At 43.3% G+C, this 26,608-nt stretch overlaps 3 protein-coding genes across 3 annotated transcripts in view; all 3 read right to left on the reverse strand.

The window, feature by feature from the left end:
* Positions 1-24: 24 nt before the first annotated feature.
* On the reverse strand, positions 25-14,114 carry btbd9 (BTB (POZ) domain containing 9). Its single transcript, XM_057823227.1, has 11 exons — positions 13,953-14,114; positions 12,850-13,039; positions 12,378-12,741; positions 8,150-8,426; positions 7,866-8,085; positions 7,669-7,788; positions 7,490-7,599; positions 7,237-7,426; positions 7,006-7,113; positions 3,162-3,240; positions 25-3,083 (listed from the first exon to the last, which is right to left on the reverse strand). Exons 2-11 carry the CDS (start codon positions 13,032-13,034, stop codon positions 2,904-2,906), a joined length of 1,833 nt encoding a protein of 610 aa, XP_057679210.1. The 5' UTR covers positions 13,035-13,039; positions 13,953-14,114; the 3' UTR covers positions 25-2,903.
* Positions 14,115-21,997: 7,883 nt separating this feature from the next.
* LOC130907856 (insulinoma-associated protein 1a-like) lies at positions 21,998-24,287 on the reverse strand. Its single transcript, XM_057823345.1, has one exon. The coding sequence runs from the start codon at positions 24,011-24,013 to the stop codon at positions 23,144-23,146; it is 870 nt and encodes a 289-aa protein (XP_057679328.1). The 5' UTR covers positions 24,014-24,287; the 3' UTR covers positions 21,998-23,143.
* A 116-nt stretch (positions 24,288-24,403) lies between these two features.
* Positions 24,404-26,608, reverse strand: part of cfap61 (cilia and flagella associated protein 61) — a 40,112-nt gene continuing 37,907 nt past the window's right edge. The window contains exons 21-22 of the mRNA XM_057822025.1: positions 25,208-25,301; positions 24,404-25,140 (exon numbers count right to left, since the gene is read on the reverse strand). Coding sequence (XP_057678008.1) covers positions 25,006-25,140; positions 25,208-25,301 — 229 coding nt within the window. The 3' untranslated portion in view covers positions 24,404-25,005. The remainder of the gene's footprint in view (positions 25,141-25,207; positions 25,302-26,608) is intronic.

A 26,608-nucleotide genomic window follows, 5' to 3' on the forward strand; every position in this document is an offset into this window, starting at 1 on the left:
GAGTGTACAATTGATTGAGTTCTTTGCCACTGACGGTGATGAACGTCAAATAATTCTGCTGTGAACTTTAATGAGTTGATCACTAGGGGACGTTCAATCCATATGATGTGGAAGGACGCCCAATTCAAATGGATTTGACGTCTTTGCCAGCCGATGAGTAAAATCATACAAGATTTATGTAGTCCTCGGAGATCGAGGACGCCAGAAAACAGTACAGTGATCCCTCGTTTTTTCGCGGTTAATGGGGACCAGAACCTGCCGCGATAAGTGAAAAACCGCCAAGTAGTGCCCGCTTACCCCCCCTTTTTTTTGTGTGTTGGGTGTATTTATTCAGATTTAGCATTGGAAAGATATATTTATATATATATATATAAAACACGTTTTTTCGCCCCGCCCCCAAAGTATATACATTTTAATGTTTTTAAGCACTTCAAATTATTTTAAGTTTTAAAGATGTTACTGTCCCGCCAAATTATTTTTAAACAAGAATAAAGTAGAAAATGCTTGTCTTTATTGAATGCTTCATTGAGTCCACTCAAGATACTCACTTACACACAATGAGTTGCCACAGCAACTGTTTAACAAGTTAAACGATGATTGACGCATGCGGCGCTTCGGCATCCAAGAGTCTCTGGCAAGATCAAACCTTAACGTCTGTTGAAGGGAATAGTATCTTTTCTCGTATTTACTGTTTGTATTAGTCCAACACACCCAATATCAAATAAATAGCACTTATACCATAAAGGAAAACAAGCAGAATATAGGGCATAAGAGATACATGGCTCCTTCTTATCACGGAAGCCCAACATGTGCGTCATGCAGCCGATTAAGCAACATTGACGCAGACTACCAGGTGATGGACATCTACAAGCCCACGTCTCCACGTCAGTTCTTCCGGACAGTCCAGTACAAATGTCGGGGTGTCCTGTCCCAACTAAAGTAACACCGGAGAACACCTGATATCCAACTGATCACGTGACTGATAAGACTCCAAGAGTCCCTTTGATGCTGAGGTGGCAAAATCCCTCGTTGCCCTGACAACAGTAACTCCCGAATCCTCCTGTCCAATCCACAGACAATAACCCTCAACAACGCCCAAGCACACCCTTCTCTTGCAAGCCCGCTCCGCGAGAGCTTTCAAAAGACTGAATGTTTAACTAATCGTTGTTATTTTTTCTCCGGAAGCTTTTGCTAATTTGTGATATGGTGATCTTGGATCCTCGCCTGGGTCCCGATGTGCTGTATGATTGCTGTCGACTCAGAATAAATTGTCAACTTGTGTTTCCAAGCACTTTTCCAGCTTTGAAAATTGAGTCAGCACAAGGGGTTGACTAAGGTGAACGCGCCAAGTTTGGCCTTTTGGCCGGATTGTTGGACCGGCATCCGCGCGGGTCCGCCGGTTCGGCTGGCTTGATTGCGGCAATCTGGCTAAAAGGGCATTCCTTCAGTGTCAATCATCGTTAACTTTTAAGCAACTCCAGTGCACTGCCTGACCAAGAAAAGCGGCAGGAGTGAGAGACTACGTGATCGGATCAGGACAGCTCCAAAATACTGCATATATTTATTTATTAATTGAAAAAAATCCGAGACGGACTGAGGGTGCGAAGTTTGAAGCGCAAAGTAGCAGTGCAAAGTAGCGAAGGATCACTGTATTTCCTTTTGTTTTAAATAAGACAATATATTTACCATTTTTTCAAAAAACAAATTAAAAAGAGATTTTTTTTGTGGGAATAAATGTTATTTGACACAAAACAGTTGAAAGCAAACATTAGACAAACACATTTCCTTCCAACTTAAGCACGGGTGTCCAATTCAGCCTCCTCTGTTCAAATGGATTGGACGTCCGTGGCCGTCAACGGCAGCCAACGAGTTCGACAAAGGCCTCGCTTCTCCAGGGTGGTTAAGATGAACATAATCGGGGGGACTCCAAAGTGCAATAAAGGTTCAACATTGAACTCGTGTTGCACCCATACGGTTTCGTGGTTCCAGATTCTGATATTGTACGGTTATTTTGTAAATAAAAATAAACACTTTTTTTTATACCAAATGCCTACGTACTCACTCGACAGTAAAGTCATTGCTATCGTGGCTTATTCAGACAATGCTTAACTCATTGCGGGCGTCCAATCTATTTGAAGAAGGAGGGTCGGCAAGGAATGAACGACAAACTCATTTCAATTGACGGCAGAAGCGTGAAAAGACCTTTCATCGTTGGTAGGGGCAACGTTCCCATCAAAGTTTAATTGATATTTAAATTAGGTCATAACTAGCTTAAACCGATTTTTGAACTATTTAATCAAAATCAAAATATCTGCTCCATTGTTTGCCATTGACGGCGCCAGACGTCCAATCCATTTGAAGTGGGAGTAGTGGCGAATAAACCCTCCGACTTCAAATAGATTGGTTGTCCACTAGTGATAAACTCATTTCAATTTACAGCACAGGATTGGATGTTTATTATCTTAGAAAGCGCCTTTTTACACTGACGTACGCAGCTGGCGGCCATCTTGGGTAGGTGAACCAACGATGGGAAACTACATCTGGAAAAATACATATTACGCGTCACTTCTTAGTACTCCGGACACCCATTTTAGCGCCCTATCGGAACCGATACAAGTATCGGCGCAACACGACTCAAGGCGTTGAACATTTCTGGAGCTTTGTCAGTCAAAAGACGCGAGCGATCAGAGTTCAATAAAGTGCCAGGGAGCAGCCGCTCGTTTTCCGTCTCAAGTGCCGCCGCCGTCAAAAGTTTTTCGGCTGGGATCCAAAAGGTGTTCCAAAAATAGCCGCCCTCTCTTCAAAATAGATCCCATTTGATAAGAAGCGGCGTCTACAAAAACGTATCAAACGACTCGGGAAGACCGGACGGCTGTGCAAAAAAAAAGGGGGCGGTCCTTCCTTTAACGATGGTTGCCCTGCGAAGAAGACGGGTTGGAGGGCAGCAGGCCGTGCCCACGCGCCGGTCGCTGAGGTCGCGGCGGCTGCGAGGACGGAGCGGCCGAATCCGAGGCGTCCGGCCCGTTTTCCCCGACGTCCGAGTCCGACTGGGCGGGACACTCGAAGTGGACGCAGTGGAAGACCTGCGGCGCACGCGGGGAAACCGGACGCCGATCAGCGGGGCTCGCCGCCAAAGCGTCGGTCGGCGGTCGTTCGGTCACCTCGTTCGCAGTGTTGTGAGTGCCCACGATGCGGATGAAGGACGCCGGCTGCTTGTCGAACTTCAGCGTTTGCCAGGACCTGCAGCAAAAGGGTTTAGAGTTAATAACTTCTAATTCTATGTTTAATAGTTGACTGGTGTCAACCGTGCGGTCCGTGGGCCTCTTCTGGCCCGCTAAGGGGTCCAATTTGGCCCGCAAGGTTGTAGCTCATTCGTACTGTACATATAGAATCACATTTTTATTTTGCATTGGTGCTGTAAAACCAGAGATCACAGTTAGATTATTTCAACACGTGGTTCACTTTTGTGTCTGCAGTCACCCAGTGCATCTCCCCACCCAGTCAAAATGGATTGCCTAAGGCCAGATTTGTCTGTCAAAATTTCTGGGCTTTATCGTTCCATTAGATTTCAGAGTTGTCTTTTCTCTTACTGTAACAGATTACAGAACAACAAAAACGCTTTTTAAAATTGTGTTTATATTAGGGCTGTCAAGATTATCACGTTAACGGAGGGTAATTAATTCTTTAAATTAATCATGTTAAAATATTTGACGCAACTAATGCACATGCCCCGCTCAAACAGATTAAAATGACAGCACTGTGTCATGTCCATTTGTTACTTGTGTTTTGTCGCCCTCTGCTGGCGCTTGGGTGCGACTGATTTTATGGGTTGCAGCACCATGAGCATTGTGTTAATTATTGACATCAACAATGGCTGATGTCTACAGGTTTATTTTTTGTTTGAAAATTTTACAAATTTTATTAAAACGAAAACATTAACATAAAACTTCTATAACTTGTACTAACGTTTATCTTTTAAGAACTACAAATCTTTCTATCCATGGATCGCTTTAACAGAATGTTAATGCCATCTTGTTGATTTATTGTTATAATAAACAAATACAGTACTTATGAACAGTATGTTGAATGTATATATCCGTCTTGTCTTATCTTTCCATTCCAACAATAATTTACAGAAAAATATGGCATATTTTACAGATGGTTTGAATTGCGATTAATTAATTTTTAAGCTGTGATTAACTCGATTAAAAGTTTTAATCGCTTGACAGGCCTGGTTTATATATACATATATATATATACTGCTGGCCCCTGCAATTCTGTCAGATAATGCTCAATTTCTCCCAGAAAATGACTGCAATTACAAATGCTTTGGTAGGAACATCTTCATTTATTTTGCTTGCAATGAAAAAACACAAAAGAGAATAGGAAAAAAAATGAAATCATTATCATTTTACACAAAATTCCAAAATGGGCTAGACAAAAGTATTAGCACTAGAGCTGTCCCGACTAGTCGACATAGTCGACGTCATCGATGACGTAAATCCGTCGACGAGCACAACATCCCGTCGACGGTTAATGAAGGGTTAAAAAAATATATGCGTGGAAAGTTAGAATGTCGGATGCTCTGTTTGCAAGCGGGGAAAGCGGCACAAAGCCAAAAAAAGCGCACCAGAGTGTCCAAAACATTGCCTTATTTCAAAGAAACAAAGGAGAGTACACTCTTCTGTCCTTTCTCTTCAATGCCAAGCTTGGCTGCACGTCGGCCGTGAATAAACACCTCAAGCGCCTTCACGCAGTTTGTAATTTTTTTTCTTTCATTTTTTGTACACCAGAGGGTGCTGTCGCCTTACTAAATAATAATGTTTCATTGACAATGGGCCTATAAGTGCTATTAGTATTGTTCTTAATGCTAATTGAAAGGTTTATTTCATGTTATGGTTTATTTTATGGTATAGAAAATTATATAAGGTTAAAAGGTCATAAATATATACAGTATATACAGTGATTGCACTCAAGGGAGAGATTGTCAATGATAAGGTAATAAATTAAGGTAAAGGCAATTCATATAGGCAATTCATTGATATATAAATAAGGTTTAAAAGGAAAAAGGTGAAAAGTTTTTGTTAATTTCTAATTGTGTCGCTTTATTTGTGTGCACCGTAGCTCTTACAGTGTGTTTACATCAAGGATGGAATAAAAGTTGTAAACCATCAGTTTAAGAGACCATCTTTTCAATCGGGATGCTACACTAGTTAATTCTATCAGCATTTGAACTCATTGTTTATTTGTGATTTATTATTGTTATTTACATGTTTATTTGTACTTTAATAAATAATTTGAGTGTTCCAATATGTTTTTTGTGAATTGATAAGCGTCAACAAAAATTTCATTGCTAAGTTGGTAAAAAAAAAAAAAAAAAAAAAAAAAAATGTAATTATTAGATCAGTCGACTAATCGTAAAAATAGTCGGCTGACTAATCGGGAGAAAATTTGTCGTTTGGGACAGCCCTAATTAGCACCCTTCGAAAAATCATGTGATGCTTCTCTAATTTGTGTCATTAACAGCATCTGTTACTTACCTGTGGCAAATAACAGATGGTGGCACTAAGACACACTTGCAGCCAGTTAAAATGGATTCAAGTTGACTCAACCGCTGTCCTTGTGTGTACCACATTGAGCATGGAGAAACGAAAGAAAATCAAAGAACTGTCTGAGGACTTGAGAAGCAAAATCGTGAGGAAGCATGGGCAATCTGAAGGCTACAAGTCCATCCCCAAAGACCTGAATGTTCCTGTGTCTACCGTGCGCAGTGTCATCAATACGTGTAAAGCCCACGGCACTGTGGCTAACTTTCGTAGATGTGGACAGAAAAGAAAAGATTTCAACGAAAGATTATCCACCATTCGCACAAAGAACCTCGACTAACATCCAAACAAGTTCAAGCTGTCCTGCAGTCCAAGGTTACAACAGTGTCAACCTGTACTATTTGTCGGCGTCCGAATGAAAAGGAACTCTATGGTAGGATACCCAGGAAAACCCCACTTCTGACCCAGAGACATAGAAAAAACAAGCTGGGGTTTGCCAAAACTTACCTGAGAAAGCCAAAAACGTTTTGGAATAATGTTCTCTGGTCAGATGAGACAAAAGTAGAACATTTGGGAAAAGGCATTAAAAACGAGGCCTTCAAAGAAAAGAACACGGTACCAACAGTCAAACACAGCAGAGGTTTTGGGGTTGCTTTGCTACCTCTGGCACTGGACAGCTTGACCGTGTGCATGGCATTATGAAGCCTGAAGACTACCAACAAATTTTGCAGCATAATCTAGGGCCCAGTGTGAGAAAGCTGGGTCTCCCTCAGAGGTCATGGGTCTTCCAGCAGACAATGACCCAAAAGCACTAGAAAATGGTTTGAGAGAAAGCACTGGAGACTTCCAGGAATGAGTCCACGCCTGAATCCCATCGAGCACCTGTGGAGAGATCTGAAAATGGCACCCTTCAAATCTCAAGAGACCTGGAGATGTCGGCCAAAGAAGAATGGTCGAAAATTCCAGCAGAGCATTGGAAGAAACTCATTCATGGTTGTTGGCAGTTATTTTGTCTAAAGGTCGTGCTACCAAGTATTAGGCTGAGGGCGCCAATACTTTTGTCTGGCCCATTTTTGTAGTTTAGTGTAAAATGATCCTGATTTCATTCCCCCCCCCAATTCTCTTTTGTGTTTTTTTCAGGGGTGCACATATTTTTTTTGCCCAGGTTCTCAGAGGAGGACCTGGAGATGTGACTTGGTCCTCATTGAGCTTGAGAGCCGACCCGCCTGATGCGATAAAATTATGACAAGCTTTACTTAGAGCCAATCACCTTTAATTACGTGAGACAAGAGAAAGTGTTTCTTTTTCAGTGATGTTACCAACTATAAATCTTTAATTTTCAAAAGTAACTTGAACAACCCTTCTGAAAAAAAACAAAACAACCTGGGAAATACATTTTTAATTTGAAATAAAAGAAACAATTTGCATTTTTTGAATAAGAGAGGGCTTTCTCACTCACCGGCACGTGACCCGGGTGCGATCCGCCACCTTGGTCCACTGCTGCTGGTTGGTGGACACCTCCACGTAGTAACTGTACGAGCGCTCGTCGCAGTCCCACAGAAGAAGCCTAAGCCAGAAACACTTGAAATTCTCCATTTACAATTCAGTAAGCCACCATCGTCCGATCCGTTCGGACCCTCCCGCTTCGAACGGATCGGACGTCCGCGAGCGACGGACGGACGTCGGCGACCTTAAGGAGCCGACGCAGTAGGGCTGAGCCAGCTGTATGACGATAGCCCCCGAGCCCAGCTGGTGGCAGGTGTAGCCCGAGTCCCAGTCGTAGTTGCGCGTGTCGCCGTTGAGCAAGGCGTTGCGGCTGCGACTCACGCCCTCGATGACGCTGGCGCAGGCCGCCACCGTGGCCACGTTGTCCGACGGCACTGCGAGCGCGGTCGGGCGCCGTCAGTCGCCGAGCGAGGCGAGTCGCCCTTCCGGAGACTTACCCAAGAGTCCTTGCTCCAGCGTAAAGGCCCGGTTGGTGAACATGCACTCGAAGGCCACCAGGTGGAAGACTTTGTTGACCGTGTTGTGCGTTCCCACGATGCGGACGTACCTGCCGTCGGCAAAAATAAACTAAGAGGCGGCGGCGTGTCGGCACGCGGCCGAGAGGTCGGCGGCTTGCCTGCACACTCTGGGCTCAAAGTAGAGGTTCTGCCAGGACCGACAGAGATACTTGGAGTGGTCCACCACGCGCACCCAGTCCAGGTCATCCATGGAAACTTCAATGTAGTAGGAGTACGAGCTGCAAAAAAATTTGCCTCGCTTTACAATTTTTATGGATTGATTTGAATCGTTTGGGAGCAAATTGTCGGGCTTTACCGGCTGTCCCTGTCCCAGAGCAGCAGGCGCACGTGGTTGATGATGGCCGGCTGTCCCAGCTTGACCTGGATGCCGGCCCTCCCGTCCTCCTCGATGGGGTGTCGGGAGAAGCCGTGGTCCAGGTCGTAGTTCTGCGTGTCGCCGTCCAGCAGCGCCGACTTGAGCTCGCCCTTCACCACCTGGGCGCCGTGCTTCATGGTGGCGATGTTCTCCTCCGGGACTGAAAGGCCACAAGAACTGAACGTCACTCCTGAGCCGGAAAGACGGGCGCGTCGCCGACGGACCCAGCATGCCGCGGAAGTTGAGGTCCATGTTGCGGCTCTCCGAGCGCAACTTGATGGCGTCCAGCAGGTGGTCGGGGCTGAGGAGGCCCGACGGCCGCACCACGTTCAGCATCTCCGTCAGCGTCATGAGCGGCAAGCGCACGGCCGCCATCACCTCCCGCGTCTCCTCTTCGTCGACGCCGCCGCCGCGCCGCCGGCACCAGCGGCACAGCGCCTGGAAGATCTCGCGCTCGCTGGCGGCGAAAGAGTCGCGACGCACCACCGTCAGCAGCGCCGTCTGTCGCAAAAAAAAAACAGTAAAGCTTCACTCGCCGTACGGGACTCCGTAGAATACAGTGGTATGAAAAAGTATCTGAACCTTTTGGAATTTCTCACATTTCTGCATAAAATCACCCATCAAATGTGATCTGATCTTTGTCAAAATCACACAGATGAAAGAACTGTCTGTTTTAACTAAAGCCGCGCAAACATTTATAGGTTTTCAGATTTTTTGAGGATAGCATGGAAACAATGACAGGAGGAGGGAAATAAGTATGGGAACCATCACATTTAATATTTTGTGGTCCCCCCCTTTGGCAGCATTAACTGTACAGGAAGGAAGGAAATGTACAGGAAGTGACCCTGGAAAGCCCCAAAATGTACTGCAAGTAACCCAAAATTAACAGGAAGTGACCAAAGGAAAGAAGGTGATCCCAGAACCCTTGATGTAATGCGGGACATCAATGGAAAGCAACGTGCGTGTAGAAGCAAAATTATTTTACTTTCCTTCATTTACTAATGTCTATAATTCTTTGATTACTCAAAATACTTCCGAACCGCAAATTGTGAGTAGAGATGTCCCGATCCGACGCCGATACAAGCAAAAAATGCTCATCAGATCGGCCGACACGGAAAAATTCCGATCCAGACTTCCGATCCAGTTTTTTTTTTTCGAAAGTCCGGTCCGGGTTTCCCAGCGCACCGATTTACATAATCCATTCCAGTTTTTGCTTCGGTTTCCCTAAAATCCGGTCCGCATTTTACGGCACACCTTCAACACACTACATTACTGTCTCCCAATTTACCGAGAGACTTTATCGGTAAAAATGTCAGCTGTGTGGGATCATTTCACCTTAAAGGACGACAAAAACGAAGAGGCAGAGAGCAACATATGCCACATTAAAGTCAAGCGTAGTGGTAAAGCTGTAAGACGTTTTAATGCAACCAACCTAATCAAGCATTTAGAGAAATACCACCACAAACAATATGAGGAGTATGTTAGGAAAAACGAAGAGAAAAAGAAGGGTCCTACGCAGAGGTTGCGCTAGACTTTTTCGTTGTCTGTCATTCTGACTGACAGGGTCATAAAAATCCGGTCATGATCTATTTTTACCCGTCACTTAAATTTTTAAAATGATGATAATGACATTGTGGTGACCCTTTGTTTGGCATAATTCCCCTTCCGTACTTGTGTGTCCATTTGGCCGAGCGCGTTACCGGTGTAGGTTCAAGCGCCTACACCGGCTATGACAGTCACGTGACAGAGACACTTAAGAGCCGCGCGCAGTCCCCTCACTATCCACTCGCTCTCGCTATATGATTGGCCGAAGAGTCGAAATGCTCTCCCGTGAAATGCCTGTTTAAAAATGTTCCCGTTGTTACTTCTTGCGTTCGCTTATAAGTGCCCATTTAAAAAGGAAAAGCGATGGATGATACTACACACAGAGCGTATTATTAACAAATGTTAAAGTTGTATAATCATATAGCGAGAATAAGAAACATCACTGAGGCCCCAGTAGGTAGGTAGCCTACCATATGTAGCATATGGAACAATGAAATTAACAGTTCACCTGCTGTGGCCTGAACGTAGTCTCACACTTTCCTCCTAGTGCTCATGGACTTGAATTGCGTGCCCGCTTGTGCAGTCCCTGTTTTTTCACCTCTTTTATCAACACCATCGTCGTTTTGGGGCTTTTTGAAGAAACTTCGGACACTCAGTTGCCTTGACATTTTTTCAGAGTAAGGCCAACGACGTCATGCATCAAGAGAGACAATAGCTAATTAATATGCTCACTCGCCACCCTGTGGTCTGGGGTGTGAATTGCAACTGGTCAAAATGACGGATGGACTTCAGTTTTTTCCGTCACCGTTTTAAAAAATCGGTCAACGACGGAAAATATTCGGTTAACGCGACCCCTGGTCCTACGCAACTAACACTGGCAGAAACTTTTGCTATGCGTGACCAACTGGCACTCGACAGTCCCAAAGCCCAGGGAATAACAAGAGTAACTGCAAGAAGAAGAATCAAGAATTCATTCTGGATGACGAGATTATCTCTCGTGAGTAAAGACGCACCATCCAACACATTATGCTGCATTCCAGAGAAGTAGGAAGTCGGATTTATCCCACTCGGATGGTTCCAGTTCCGACCTCAAAGCGTTCCAAGCAAATGTAAACAACAAAGATGGTTGATCGCGACGAGGTGTTTTTTATTTTGGCCATCCAAAGACATTTTGACCTCCAGCGAACCTGCCTTCCTATAAGCGATCAAATAGTAGAGGAAAAACGACGGCTGCGTTATAGCCCACACTGTAAATTGCCTTTTTTTTAGTTACATCCTTTGCTGATCGTCAATATAAAAACATAGCACAACAAAGATAATTCAATGTATGAGGAAAAAAATACATGGCGTCTCAAATAAACTTGATTTACTTCATTATTGTGTTATCATTCGTGTTCTTGAGCGCCATTTGGTCCAGTGACGTCAGATTGAAACAATTTGGAAGTCGGGGTAGTTATTTTTTTCTCCGACTTCGTGACTTGTACCTCCCAGTTCGTGTGGTGTTCCAATAATATTTTACTAATCGGAGGTCGGAAAAGTACGACATCCCACTTTTCTGGAACACAGCATTAGAACCACGGTACAACATGCCCAGACGTCATTCCATCCTTGAGCGATTCTGTCGTGGAAGATTCGAGCACGATTCACAAACATCCAAATTCCGATTATTGAAATATGTCAAGTAAAGCGAAACTAATACACAGCGAGGTCTTCGCATTGCGTCCCGAGAGTAAACATGCTTGTCTAATAGATATCATATGTATGTAGAACTAGATGCAAAATGACAGACTCGACAGCGTGAGCAACACATGCATTGAAAACTAGGTGCGTTAGTAAACAGCCTCCATCTTAAAGCAGGAGACTTCCCTTATAGGCTGTTGTAGTGAACCTTCCAAGTGAACCTAATGAACTTTTTTATCTAAAATACTCCTAAATCGGTAAAATTTTGACTTGAATCTATCTTCAAAACAGTTTTAAAACTTTCACATGTCAAAAGTAGACAGAAGGGAAATTATGGAATAACGGGAGCAATTTTAACAACTGTAACAGTTGATTCGCAAAATTAAATGAATTGAATGTAGTTTAAAGCTGCTGATACAGAATGGGGACTTGAGTAGTTTATTTACTGTTTTAAAATGTTAACTTGAAACTGAAATAGTTGTCTATTTAAACCTGAGAGGCTTTTTAAACAATTTTAGTAACTAATGCATGAAACATTAAAAGCATCTAATAGCTTGGGGGATTTGTGGGATTTTCCACTGACAGTTTACAAGATTATTTGCACGTTTTACTGACTGACTATGCCATTTCTGTTTGTTATTTATACTCTTTTGTGTTTGTCATTGAATAAACAGGTCAGTTTCTTGTTACCAACCATCGTGTGTTATTCAAACTCACCTAATTCAGCTGGCTAGTTGTTATAAAGAGTAATAAAACCCTTTTCAACATGAGTCTGACAACTAAGTAAGGAGGCTAAATAACTTTAAACTTTAATACATGCTCAGATAGGCCGGTATCGGTATCGGCCAGTATCGGCATCGGATCGGAAGTGCAAAACAATATCGGTATCGGATCGGAAGTGCAAAAACCTGGATCGGGACATCCCTAATTGTGAGCCAGTAATATTAGCTCGTTGTGTTTTGATGACGTCCTCACAAGAGGACACTTTTCAGTGCTAAACTGTCGGCCTTTTAACTGAAAACCTAAAGTGCAATTTTAGCTATTTTCGGTGCCAAATTTTTGGTCACATCTCCAGTGATTGGTACTACAAATGAATGTTAGGTACTTTGTTAGGATAGGGCCATCTAGAGGCCGTTTGTTGGTATTACTGTGACATACAAGTGTGTAGAGCACACCAAAGTCTACGCTGAGTGACAAAAGCCTTTCTTGTCCTATCGTTGAGCTGACCTTGGAGAGAGTCAGGAAGCCGTCGGAGGCCAAGACGTCGGGCGCGTGTTTGTCCATGTAGCAGCAGCAGGCGGCGCCCAGCGCAGCCAGCGAATAGAGGCTGGCCACGTCGAAGACCAGGCAGACGTTGTCGGTGCGCAGCACGGTGCGCAGGAAGTCGGAGGTGGAGTCCTCCAGCGGCTGCAGCCCGTAGCGGTGGGCCAGGCCCAGGAAGTCCAGCAGCACCTCCTCGCGGGCCGAGCTCAGGCTGGCGCGCCCCGTGTATAGGTAGCGCAGCAGCATGGAGAAGGCCTCCGCCCGCGTCTCCTCCAGGCTCACCTCCGCCTGCGGCTGGGACTCCTTCATGCCGCCGTACAGCAACGCCCTGAGCCAGAGTCATCATTATCATTACTAGCTTATTTGATTAAATCTGAAGTGGGAAGGCCGGATGGCACGTCTACTAATGAAAGGTTTTACGGGCCCAGTTTGTTACCTGAAGTAGTGGCAGCGAGCGGCCAGGATGACGCGGTGCGCGGGGAAGCGCTTGCCCTCCACCACGAAGGTGACGTCGCTGTACTCCTCGCCCAGGGCCAGCGCGCCCAGCTGCTCCGATAGCAGGTGGACGTGGTCGATCTCCGACACAGAGGCCGGCGGCCGCATGTGGTGGCTGTTGCTCATCGCGCCTGCCCGCCAAAAAAAAAAAAAAAAAAAAAAAAGGCAGAGTTGGCTCATGCTAATTGGTGCTACGTCGACCCCATTTGACCTTTTAATTCATTGGCCGTCATTGCTGGTGATAGCGGTCACATCCAAGTTGACTGTCAAAATGGTGGTTCGTTTTTTTGCTTGTGTCAATTTTTTAAAAAAATATTTTTGAGGGGGGTGGAGGATAATGTTTTGCTTTTTTTTTTTGTCTTTAGGAGATTTTTTTTAATTTATTTGATTTTTTTTCTTTTGTAAAAGATATTTTAATTTTGTGTTTTATGGAGATGTTTTACATTACGATTGAACATTATATAAAAAATAAATAAGATTTTTAAAAAGAAAAAAAGAACTTTTTTTAACTATTGAATACATTTATAATTATTTGTTTTGAAATTCTCTAATAAAAGGAGGAACCAGTTATTACTTTTTGTGATTTTTTATTTTTATTTATGATTTTCCCATTTTCAGTGGTATTTTTCTTTTTTCTATATAGATACTGTTGACAGATTACGATTTTATTGTTCTTATTTTTATGTACAGTTTTATTCACCTTTAATGCGTTTTGATGTGTTTATTTCAGGCATCAAGGGGTTGAGTATGCTTGTTTAAAGGAATCATACAGCAAATCCTATTTTTTTTCTTTTTGTTGTTTTTAATTAAGCCAAACTAGTTTTGAACACAGTCGTTGTTAATTGGTTTCCCTTCAAGCTAAAGTGAAAATAGATTCAAACCCGACTTTAAGGTAATATAGTTAACAAAAGCATAAGAAAAAGCAATGGTCTGGCAGACTTTGATGTTGCCTTCCTGTCTTTTGGCTTGTCGGACATTTGAAACCCCGACGACGAGATTTTTAGCTTTTGGCATTTTCCGCAGCTTAAAGCGCGTTCGACTCACCGTGAAACCCGCAGACGAAATATTCAAGTCGTCAAAATGCTTCCAAAGACGCAAACCCCAGGAAAAATGTTTGGTTTTCCTTGAACTTTAAAGGAAAAACCTCCGAATATCCAGAGGAGCTAACATCTCAGCGCAACAAGCGGGAAGCACTTCCGGATTAGGAGTAAGTAGTTCCGGTTAAAAACAAACTAAAGCAAACGCGTTTTATTTGTCAAATTTCAATTTATTTAGGCTAAATAGTGGCTATTTCTGTAGACATAAATTAGAGTTAAAATGGCACAAATGTCTTTGAAGGGCGTTTGCGCACATACATGTTTCGTCGTTATTTAAAATGAGGATTTATGGAGCACCATTAAAAAATGCTATTTGTCGAAATTACAGGTGTCAAATTCATGGCCCGCCACCAACTGGTGTGGAATGTGGACCTTTCTAATCATTTACTGTTTTTTAAATATATTTGCTAATTGTGTACCGCACGCAACAAATCCCCTTTGCTCATTAATATTCATGACACTAGCAATTGTTGCTAGGCGGGTCAGGCTCGCGTTTGTCCCAATGCTAAATGCATGTAAATAGTGTACGTACGAGATGTTTACTGAGCTAAACCTACCAATTCTGTCCGAAAATTATGTCCTTGGTGCCGAATTCAATGGTAAAAATGTGGAAGAACATACAAATGTTCAATTCAAGAGATGGCTTGAATCTCGAGGGCTGATCAAAAGGTAGCTTTTTTATCGACACCTTTTTCTTACGCCATTGACAATGACATTCTCCTGTTTCAACAATCTATCCTTTACCACCATATGCCCTGTCTTTCTTATATATTATATCCTCTGGTTGTTTTACACCTGTGGCTGTTCTTGGGGGTAATTTATATTGCTACTCAGTGACAGCCGACGAACACTTTAAATTTTTTCATTAATAACAAATTTTAATTCTATTGATTTATTTTCACTTGCCCGTTACTAAAGTTGTTTATTTACAACAGAAAAGGTAACGACAGTTTTTTTTTTCCAGGTCATGCATTGTCAGACAAGCAGCACGGCAAAACGCCACGCTAAAAAATAAAAATATCAAAATGGCTTACTTCTTCACAAGTTGATCTGTTGTTCACATTTTTCCCTCTTTTTTGGCTTCGGGAAACGTATGACGAAAATATCCTTCATATGTCGTAATGTCTAGAGTCGTTTCTACAAGTTCCATAGCAGCAATGTTTACTCGGCATGTTCTAGCATGGGTTGTATGTGAGCTAACCCCCTTTTTTAAAATTTTTGAAAATATATTTGCTAATTTAAAAAAAAAAATCATACAAAAATACAAAAATAACACAATAATTAAATCAATAAATTTAAAAAATAAGGTTTATAACTAAGAAAAATACAAAAATAGCCACTATGAATACTGTTACATTTAAATAAATGACCATAAAAAAGTGAACAAATATTGAAACATTTATTAGAGAATATTACAACATTTTTAAAAAGGGAATGCAATTAAAATGGATTTGGACGTCCAGCGCGATCATTAATGCTCGAAGTAGATGAAGTAAAGATGATGATGATGGTGATGATGCTAGGGCATACGCTTGGTTTCAACATTGGTAGGGACGCTATAGAGAAAATTTACAGTGGTTATGATTTTGTGTGTGTTTTTTATGGTGGGGGGGTTAAAATGTTTGCACAGGCTGCAAGTGTTTTTAAATATATTATGTAGAAAAGAAACAAATACATTTTAATTAATGAATAAATGCACAGGTGAACTAACGTTAACAGTAGAAAACACATACAGGAGGACGCTTCTCTCCAAGCAGCTTTCTATTCGAGATCTACAGGTTAGCAAGTTCACACGGTTTAATGTTATGCTAACTCTGACGCAGGTCAGACTTTCAGTAGCGGGGTTTTAGTTAATTAGTGGCGTGTTCCCCACGTCCACCACATTAACGTCTTTTTACATTACGTACAGTGGCTGCTGCTGCTGGGCGAAAAACTTCTAAGATCCTTTCTCTTCGAATGCATGTAAGTCTGAACATAATAAAAATAATTCACTTAATCATGTTAGGGTCTATTCTATCTATTATATCCTTACAACATGTGGGGAAAATAACTGAAGTCATTATTTAATGCAAATAAGGTTGATTAAAAGTTTGCGGGGACAATTTGAGCATCCTGAAAAGATGCTAGTGTTATGTACCTACCATCCCTATGCAAATCTACGCCTTTGTGATGATGGCTAGCATAGCAAGCTACCTGCGTCCCTGAGGTTTAATTAGGCCGCTTTGGTGACTTCATTATTGTTACGCCACCTCAAGAGTTTTTGAGCCGAGCGCACTGAAACGCAATTAGTGTTGGCGTGTCCAAACGTGTCCGTCCTTACGCTGATGTTGTACAATTGAAAACACTTTTGCTTGTTTCTATGTATCGATACTCTGTATTAGTTTTTTTCACTACCATCAGCCGCCAAAAAATTGTGGCATGGGGGAAATTTCATCCAGATGGATATCTTTGTCAACACATTGGCTACCATTGACGTCCAATTCATTTGGACTCGGAGGAGTGAATGAAAATGAGCACTGAAAGAGTTGAATTGGATGTCTGTTGTTGTCGATGGCAGGCAGTGAGTTCAATTTGGGTCACTTCCTGTTGATTTTGCGGGATTCCGGTGTCACTTCCTGTACAGTTTGGATCATTTCCTACTGATTTTAGGGCATTTCCAGGTCACTTCCCGTTCATGGGACACTTCCTGGAGTTCATTCACTTCAAATGGATTGGACATCTAGCGCCATCAATGGCACTGAGCAGGCACGTGCGCCGGAGGGTGCTTGAGCACCTGCCCCTTTGCCCCTACAAGTTCTCCTTTTGACTGGGCTTTTTTTGTTTTTGGCGTGTACTAGTATGTGTGCGCTGGCCGACTATGCAAGCACGCCACCGAGTACTTCAACACCCAAAACACATTTAAAAAAAAAAAAATTAAAGCCGTTTGTGTGCTGCTAAAACGGCGCATAACCCCACCCCCCTTCCCCATGCACGCTGTTCCTCTGTGACCTGGGTGTGTGGTGAGGAGTCTGAGGACATCTGGTGGTTGAAAACAAATGGTGTTACCTTATTAAACCGTGTTCGAGCAAATACTGGAGTGAAAATTCTCACACCAGCTTTATTGTGGGGATTTTAAAAATAATAATATGTCATTTTCTCCTATACAGTTTTCTACTTTAATCGTGAATTACCCCCACCCAAGGCCATTTCAATCCGTGTGTCTCTATAGGCAACTATATTTGTCCATTCTCTTCACAACTTTATCTAGAAAGGTACATATCTTTAAGTTCTCTAATATTGGAAATAATAGTTATGAAAAAAATTTGGTTTGCTCTCAGATGCTGAGAGTAAAATGACTCTGTAAAGCCCTCTGAGACAAACCTGTTGTGATATAGGGCAGGGGTCCCCATCCGCCGGGCTGCAGACCGGTACTGGTCTGTGGCGCATTTGCTACCGGGCCGCACAGAAATAATATTTTATTAACGACCGCATTCTGGCCGGATTAACTTTGGCCTGTGCCCCTGCTTAACACATCAATATCCCTGTCTACTCTAGATAGAATACTACTGTATAGATTAGAATGTCGTCATAGAAATCCATTGATTGGACTGCAAGCAGTATATCTTGTTTTGTATATATAATATATCTATGTGCGCTTGTCCCTCATAATAACGTATGACTAAGCCCCGGGCGCAGCACATTTGTTCCCCTACACTAGCGGAAATGACTGGAAAACAGACTTCTTTGGAGAGATTTTTTACGGCGAAAAAGGGCACCTGACGAGCCAGAAGATGAGCCTATAACCTCGAAGACCCACGAACTGCGAAGGAGTGGATTCGTGACCCGTTTGGGAATAAACCGAGTGATTCGAGCATGTCTGTGCAACAGGAGGATCAGCTTGTAGAGATGGCAAATGACGGCGACCTTAAACATACATGTGAGACAATTAAGTCATTCCGGAATATCCTGACAGCGCTACGAGAACACTGAAAACCTTGCTACTATTTCCAACATCGTATCTTTGTGAAGCGGGCTTCTTAATTAATGCTAAACGACGCGGCGAAGGCGTTAACGGTGAGCTAGCGGTGTGCAGCTAACATGGCAGGATGGGTCTGAGGAGAAGTTCTGTCCATTCACGATCAAACTTAAGTTAATATTCCTTTCTTTAAAGAAAGTTTGTAGTGTTTCTTTAGGAATCGCTGCATTCGCGGCCATTTTTAATGTTACGCGCATGCGCAGAACCGCATAGTTGCAGTATTTGATGGGTTGCAAAATTTGTCAAAACACCGGTCCGTGAAAAAAAGACCCAAATCACACCGGTCTGTGGAGTAAAAAAGGTTGGGGACCCCTGATATAGACCCTACCCACCGACGTCACAAAACCACGTGCTCGCTGTATGGTTCCGCCCACTTGTCCGTCATTTTGTCTCTGTATTAGCATTGGTTTCAATTGATCGAGGAATTGAAAATGCATTTCATGGAAGACCCGGTGCTTTCTGATGCCGTAAACTCACTGGATGTGTTGCATAAAAGGCGTTATGTGGAAAAGCTTCGTTCTATACAGTCGCCAGATCCATATTTGATGCCCAAATCGATGTTTTTCGACCCACTGTCTTCGCCCTGTCTGCCTGACATCTGCTACGCTGATATTTACAATTATCTTGTCCACACAAAATCAGCGTATTCTCACGAAAATTTGAAAAACTTCAAGAGCTTGGAGGCTTATAAATACTTCGTTGCTGGGTGGGTGAAACAGGTCCTCGTCCACGAAAATTCGGCAGGAATCTGTCTTGTGCTTGGAAAGGTGAGTTACGAAATTTTCAAATCTTTTGTTATTGCTAACATCCACTGTCAAGTCTAATGTATTTCATGTCGTTTGTCAATGGAGATAAGGCTTTTAATGTTTATATGGTTTAGCGATAGCACTCTCACTACATACATACGCGTATGTTGTCGGCGATTAGCCTAGCAATGATCTTAACTGTGGTTATTTGTCAGCCCAAAACCCTCTAAGTATATCTTAAATGCATCTTATCGGATATAAAATGACTACTACATAGTCTGTGGTGATTTTTTGGTGCCCAGTTTTCACGTCGAATTGCAGCCGTCCATTTCGCTCTCCTCTTTGGATCCCTCGGAATACGGTAAAACTTCAAGTCTCTCCTTCCATCTTCTCTGTTAGTGCAACCAACAGCCACACACGCCTTCACCATTTTGATTATTAATGTTAAGAAGCAGAAAAACACGCCGTAAATAGGAGGAATGTACGTAGCCGTAACAGGTTAACACTATGTTTTGACGGTCAATTGGGCGGTACCATTCAGGAGAGCGGAGTTGTGACGTCACGTGGGTAGGGTCTATAGGGCTATACAAATAAAATTGAATTGAATTGAATAGATGAACAACAAGTTGAATAAGGAAGTATTAATACAGAGGTTGAAGGAAGAAAAGACACAATGACTGTTACAGACAGAAAGTGTTGATGACAGTGTTGATTTCTATTCATTGTTCCCCCTCTCCCAATTAAAGTCTGTCTCAGTCACAGCCAATTATACTGTAAAGCTGGTTAAACTGGAAGTTATGTTGTTGTAAGGTCTATTATATTTTTGTTCATGTGCCCCTTTTGATCTATAAGCACCTGCCCATCCATCCGTCTCTGCACGGCCCTGGCACGGAGACATGATTATTATCACCGTGAACATTGATGAGGAGTGTTAGTCATTAGATTGATGAACGACAAGCTGCTGCTGCTGCTGCTCTTTAATTAGCTTTGACACAGAGAAGGCGATTAAGCTCTCACTAATCGCATCAGATGGCGACCGAGCGATCATCCACGTTCACCTGCGCGACGCTCGCTAATCACGTTGGACGGCGCACCTGCGCGCTCTCTCATGACAACAACTCCAGCACGCGACAAACATGGAACGTCTCGTTGGCAGCCCGTGCAGCAAACTCAATTGTCTATTTAATTATGGAAATAAATATATCTATTCTGGTATTCGGGTAGCCATGCTGTGCCGGTTGGTCACTTCCTGTTGATTTTGGGGCATTTTGGAGTCACTTCCTGTTGATATCGGGTCACGTCCTGTTGTTTTGGAGGCATTTGGCATAAAAAAAACCAGAATATTATTTATATATATTTTTTTTAGTGATGCAACGATTAATCGATTAACTTAAATAGCTCATTTAAAATGATTGAATCCAGCTGCTCCCTGTTAAGACCAACAAAAGATAAGTTTTTGTCTGAGCTAATATGTTTTTTTATGAATTTGTAATTTAGTTTATGGTTATATTTAGCCGTTTTTTGCAGGAATATATGTTGGAACGATTTTTTACGAGCATTGTAAAAAAAAAAATAAAGTTAGCATTTTATAGCACTTAAGCTAGCAGACTTTTTCTATGCAAGTTAGCCAATTGTTCTTTTGCTGTACTTAGAGCCTCATTTATTTCTATTTATCTTTTAACATTTGAGGCTAAACTCAGGTATTTAAATGTATCTGAAAGTGCAATTCTGCATAGTTTGAGGAAAGTCTTTTGTGTTCGCATTTAATGCTCTTTTGAAAGTGGAATCTTGTACGCCTTTGTTTTACATCTACTTAAATATATTCTGCAACGCATTAAATGTTCCTAATCCGATGATTATTCAAACTAACAAATTGATAGATTAATCGACTACTAAAATAATCGATAGCTGCAGCCCTATATATTTTATACAAAAAATTAAAACGTAAAAACAAACACGAGAAACAGAAATTCAAACAAAAAAATATTTAAACACATTAAAAAATAAATCAAGGAAAAGGTATGTATATATTTGTATATTTTGAAGGAATCTGACCTTTTAGCCAGACTGCCAGAACCAAGCCAGCCGAACCGCCGGACCTGCGCTGGTAAAGCTCCAACGACCTGGGCTGGCGGTAATCCGACAACCCGTTCAAAAGGCCAAACTCCGCACATTCACCTAAGTCTTAACCCCTTGTACTGACTCCATTTTGAAAGCTGGAAGAAGGCTTTGAAACACAAGTTGACAATTTATTCAGGTAGACAGCGATCAAATGGCAAGGCAAAACAGCGACAGACCCAGGTGAGGAGAAGACTCAGGGTCACCATATCACAAGTCGACAAAACGTTCCCAAGAAAAAATGACAACGATGAGATAAACATTCAGTCTTTATGAAGGCTCTTGCGGGGCGGGCTGTTGGCAGGAAGAAGGGTATGTTTGAGCGTTGTTTAGGATTATCTTCGATTGCAGTTCGGGCTGTTTAGTCTGTGTGTCAGAGTTGCCGATTTACCGTTACTGGGGCAACCGCTGTGGAAGATTTTGCCCGCGTCAGCGTCAAAGCAGCACTTGGAGTCTTACCAGTCATGTTATCAGTTGGATATCAGGCCGGCGTTCCTTATAGGACAGGACATCCCGCCATTTGTTCTGGACTGTACTGAAGAACTGATTGCGGGATTTTTGGTGTTGCAGACCTGGGCTTGTAGATGTCTTGCCTATCACCTGGTTGTCAGTGTCAATCTTGCTCAGTCAGTTGCAGAGGGTGTCATGTATCTCTTATGCCCGATGTCAAATATATTCTGCTTGTTTTCCTTTAACTATGATATAAATGCTATTTATTTTATATTGGGTACGTTAGAGTAATACCAACAGTAAATACGAGAAAAGATACTGGTCCTTGATTGATTATATTAAGTGTGTTAGAGTAATACAAACAGTTGACCGGTAAATACGAAAAAAGATACTATTCCCTTCATTATATAGAAAATAATTTTAAACTGCAAAGAAATACAGTACTTCGTGACTGGACTGAAATGAAAAATTGAGAAAAAAATTATGACTACAACAGTGCAATATGTGCAAATGTCAAAACAACCACCACCACAATGGATATCAGTTTGGTTTTGATTTTATTTGGACATTTAAGCAAAAAAATTGCGTCCACATCATAATACATACATTACATAAATAGATCAATAAATACGTAAATAAATATATCAGTGAAACCTTGTAAAGGAAAAAAAGCAAGCGCATGAAGGCAACAGCAGAATTTCTAGTTCCAAGGCATTAGCGGCTACGCTAGCTCGTTTCTTTGCTACGTTCTGATGGAAAAGATCCCGCCCAAAATCGCGAATTTCCTTCGCGCTAACAAAGGCATTAGCGTGCTAAAATCGCTTGCTAAACTAGAAAACGCCTGGAGGAAAAGGCACTAAACCCCTCAAGGTCCACTTTTGTTGGATTGGATTCTTCTGTTTTCTTTTTCTTTCAGAAATCACTTTTAACAGCGAGAAAAAACAAACATTGCTTCCTCTGAAGGAGATTTACATCCGGCGTTTGTCCTCACGTGTTGTAGAAGGTGAGCTATGATCAGAGCCCAGACAGTGGGCCGCTTGCGCTCTTATCGACAAATATTCATGCCTGAAAAGTCTTGGTCAAAGCGGAACGGGGTCAAGATTGGAACTCGTGTTGCACCGATACAGCATTGGTACAAAAGCGGCACTAAAATGACATCCTCTGTATCTGGGAGCATTAAGAGATAATGTAAAGAAGAAGCTGCGGAATGCTAACTTTTTGAGATCTAGTTGACAACTGTTGGTTGCCCCACCCAAGATGGCCGCCATCAACACACAAGATGATGATAGACATCCAATCGTGTAGTGACGAATTCTGCTGTGATTTGAAATTAGCTTATCATTAATAGACGTCCAATCCATCTGAAGTGGAAGGGTTGGCTGAGTAAATAGCTTGATCAAATAATAATGTAAAATTAAGTAGAGAAATACGCTAGTTTTGACTTCATTTGAATGACTTTGATGACCATTGTGGCCCTACATGACCCCTAACATGGCCGCCCTGAGGCAATTTAGGTAAAGGTCTTTGCATGCTTCTGCCAAGAATTGAAATGAGTGTCACTCGTAGACATCCAATCCATTTGAAGTTGGAGGGTGGCAGCGAATGAACGTTCCCTCCCAATTCAAATAGATTGGACGTTTAGCACCGTCAATGAGTTAAGACCAAGCCGTGACAGCTTTGACTTTACATTCAAGTGGGTGAATTAGTATTAAAAATAATATGTATGCTTTTTTTCAAAAGGCGTTATCAGTACATGCTGATACCGCACGGTCTTGGAATCGGCATCAACACTAAGTGGAACCTAGGAGTTCAGAAGCGCGAGGTCAGCGCGCCAACCACTTGGTCGGCCGGCCGGGCCAAGAGAATAAAGCTTCCGTCCTTGGACGGGTGGCGGCAATTAGCGTGCGGGGCCGGTCCGTGCGATCCCCCCATAAAGGCGTGGCGTTTGAATTTTTGGCCGCCCCTAGCGGACTCGTGCGGCTCGTCCCCATCAGAACCGGACTCGGAGGTCCCCGGGCCGGGCGCCTCTTCCGCCCGTCCTTTCTGCTCCGTCTTAGGCTTGTGCCAACGGCGGTGCGACGCCAAGTTGGCGGGGCAACCGAACGCCTTGTCGCATTCGGGGCAGCGATACTCCACCCGGACGATTCTGGAACAGCGGTGCTGAGCAAGGCCCAGCGGGTCGGCGTACGCCTCCTTGCAAAGCTGACAAACGAACTCGCCGTCCCCGCCGCCCGTCGGCTGACGTTCGGGCGCCGCCCGGATTTTCAGGCCCAAAACGGGCGAGGCGGTGTCATTGTCTGAGTTCCACTTCCGGACGGTCTTGACTCTCTTGACTTTGCGTTGGGGTTTGGAGGCGGCGGTGCTGGAGCCCACGTTGAAGAGGTGCTCCAAGGCGGCAAGGGCCGCAGCGGCGGCGGGGAAAGCCTCGCCCGACGCCGGCGAGCTCAAATCCGGACCCGGGTGCCTCCCGGCGTCCCTCTGCGCGCCAGTCGGCCGGGCGGGGCTACGGAGCGGCCGGTACGCCCCTTCCGGGTCGCCGAAAAGGACGCTTTTGCTCTCCGGCGCCGCCACCGGCCAGCGGGCGAACGGCACCGAAGGGTTCCGGTCCTCCGTTCGTGGCGTCCGGTACGACACCAGGTTGACTCGCTTGCTCCTCTTGACCAGAAAGCCTCTCGGCATGTCGGTGAGCTCAAGGCACTTTTGTGGTGAGCGGAGAAAGGGGCGGGGCTTCAGATCCAAGGGTCCGCCTCGGAAAGGTTCTGCTGCTTTTCCGCAACTGCGCTCTTTTTAAGGCCGCTTTGAATCCCCATCCTCCCTGTTGCCTGACTGGCGACCAATCAGGAGGTTAGCCCCACCTCCTCTTGTTCCTCTTGGATTTGAGGGTGGGGGTGTGTGTGTGTGTGTGTTCAAGCAGATTGCAAAACAGATGTATCGGAGCGCTTTTATGTGTGTGTGGAGGTGACACACACAAGCGGTGACCTCCCCCCTGGGGACCCCTCTTGGCCCCACCCCTGGCCCCAAAGGCATACGCCATGCAGCAGCCTGCTTTTACGCTTGGATGACTTCCCCCAGACGCGCGCGTGCCTCACCTTCATCACAATTGTGTTGCGCTTTAAATCGGTTCTGTTTCCTCGCATATCAAATCCTTTTTCCCGGTAGTGAAATCAACACGTTTCAGTTGAATGCTATGCTCGCTGCCAAGTGCCAGCCCTCCAAGTCAAAAAGGATTGGACGTCAATAGCAGCCAAAGAGTTAATCCATTGGCTGCCATCGACGGCCCGAAACGTTCATTCGCTGCCAGCCCTCCCTTCTACTAGTGATTGATGGCAGAAGCATGAAAAGACCTTCCATCGCCCCTACCAACATGGCCGCCCTGAAGCGGCGTTACTCATCAAAATCAATGCATTGACATTCAAATCAAGTCCTAAATAGCTTATTCCTCAACCGATTGGATTGCTGTCGAAGCATCTCACATTTACTCAGTGGCTGCCATTGACGTCCAATGCATTTGAAGCCGGAGGGTCAGCAGAAAATCAAATGGATCGGACATCTAATAGCGCTAAACTCATTTCAACTCACCGCAGAAGGATGATTGGACGCCACACGATTTATCGTCGGGCGTGGCCGACGGCACCCAAAGAGTTAAATATTCACCCGGGACGTCGTTGACGTCACAAGTCGTCGGGGCAGAGGAACATGGGCAGCAGGTTGCGGTTAAAAGACAAATATTTGGCCGCTTTGATCCTCAGCGCCGCCCTGCTGGCGGGGTCCTCGATGGCGGCGCCTCGCGGATCCTCGCCGTCGACCTGCGGCGACAAAGCGGTCACGGGGATCGGTCCGGTCGGCGGGAAGGAGCATTCGGGCGACGCCCACCTTGACGTCATCCGCCGTGTCCTGAAGGATTTCGTCCTCGAAGTCGGAGAAACGGTCGTGGAAGATGGCCAAACACCAGCTTTGACTGAAGAAGCTGCGAAAAGAAAACGACAACGACTAGTTATCAACTAATCGATAATCAATTCAATCGAAAATTATTTCGATACTCAATGCATCTTTTAAAGACATGCATAATTAAAAAAAAAAACTTTTGAGCAAATATTTTATTTTTCATTTTTATAATATTTATTTAGCTACATTCTTTCATGTAAAAAAACATTATTTTTATATTAGTTGTTCATTTTTTTATTATTCATAAAGCGCAAAAAAAATGGGAAACAATAAATATTCTCTTCTAAATGTTTGTTTTATGATTAAAAATAAATAAAACAGTAAAAATGCCCTTTTTAACAAAAGAAAAAATAGTCATCTAACATTAAAAACGGTAAAATAAAAAAACTAAACAGTGAATATTCCCTGCTTTTTTTTAAAAATTTTTTTGGCAAGCACCATAAAGTTGAGGGACTGATTTACTTTTGTGGGCCACGCAAAGTGGTGCTGCGGGCCGGTTCTGGCCCCCTGGCCTTGAATTTGACACCTGTGATTTATACAATAAATGTTGAAGGAATCTGACCTTTTAGCCAGACTGCGGGAATCGCGCCAGCCGAACCCGCGCTGACGCAGCTCCAACGACCGGGGCCAGCGGGACCCCAAAATCCTGGCCAAAAGGCCAAACTCAGCGGGACCCCAAAATCCTGGCCAAAAGGCCAAACTCTGCGCATTCACCTTAGTCTTAACCCTTTATACTGACTCAATTTTTAAAACTGGAAAAGGGCTTCGAAGCACAAGTTAAAAATTTATTCAGGTCAACAGCAATCAAATGGCAAGGCGAAACGGACTCAGGCGGGGAGGCAAGGTCACCCTATCACACGTCAACAAAAGGTTCCCGAGAACAGTGGCAACGATTAGTTGAATATTCCGCCTTTTGGAGGCACTTGCAGGCCGGGCCGTGGGGAGAAAGAAGGGTGTGTTTGTTTAAGATTAGGGCGGTCAAACGATTAAGATTTTTAATTGAGTTAATTACAGCTTAAAAATTAATTGATCGTAATTAATCGTAATTAATCGCAATTCAAACCATCTGCAAAATATGCCATATTTTTCTGTAAACATACGGTACATAAGTACTGTATTTGTTTATTATAACAATAAATCAACAAGATGGCATTAACATTATTAACATTCTCTTAAAGCGATCCATAGATTGAAAGACTTGTAGTTCTTAAAAGATAAATGTTAGTACAAGTTATAGAAATTTTATATTAAAACCCCTCTTAATGTTTTCGTTATAATAAAATTCGTAAAATTTTCAATCAAAAAATAAACTAGCAGCCCATCATTGTT

The sequence above is a fragment of the Corythoichthys intestinalis genome, chromosome 19 (assembly GCF_030265065.1).
Source record: "Corythoichthys intestinalis isolate RoL2023-P3 chromosome 19, ASM3026506v1, whole genome shotgun sequence".
NCBI classification, from domain to species: Eukaryota; Metazoa; Chordata; class Actinopteri; order Syngnathiformes; family Syngnathidae; genus Corythoichthys; species Corythoichthys intestinalis.

Coding starts and splice junctions, on each gene's coding strand:
- btbd9 (XM_057823227.1), bottom strand. CDS start 13,034: ATGAGCAACAGCCACCACATGCGGCCGCCGGCCTCTGTGTCGGAGATC. Junction 7,600..7,668: donor TTTGAGCCCAGAGTGTGCAG/GCAAGCCGCCGA, acceptor TGCCGACGGCAG/GTACGTCCGCATCGTGGGAA. Junction 3,241..7,005: donor CGCACCCGGGTCACGTGCCG/GTGAGTGAGAAA, acceptor CTTTTGCTGCAG/GTCCTGGCAAACGCTGAAGT.
- LOC130907856 (XM_057823345.1), bottom strand. CDS start 24,013: ATGCCGAGAGGCTTTCTGGTCAAGAGGAGCAAGCGAGTCAACCTGGTG.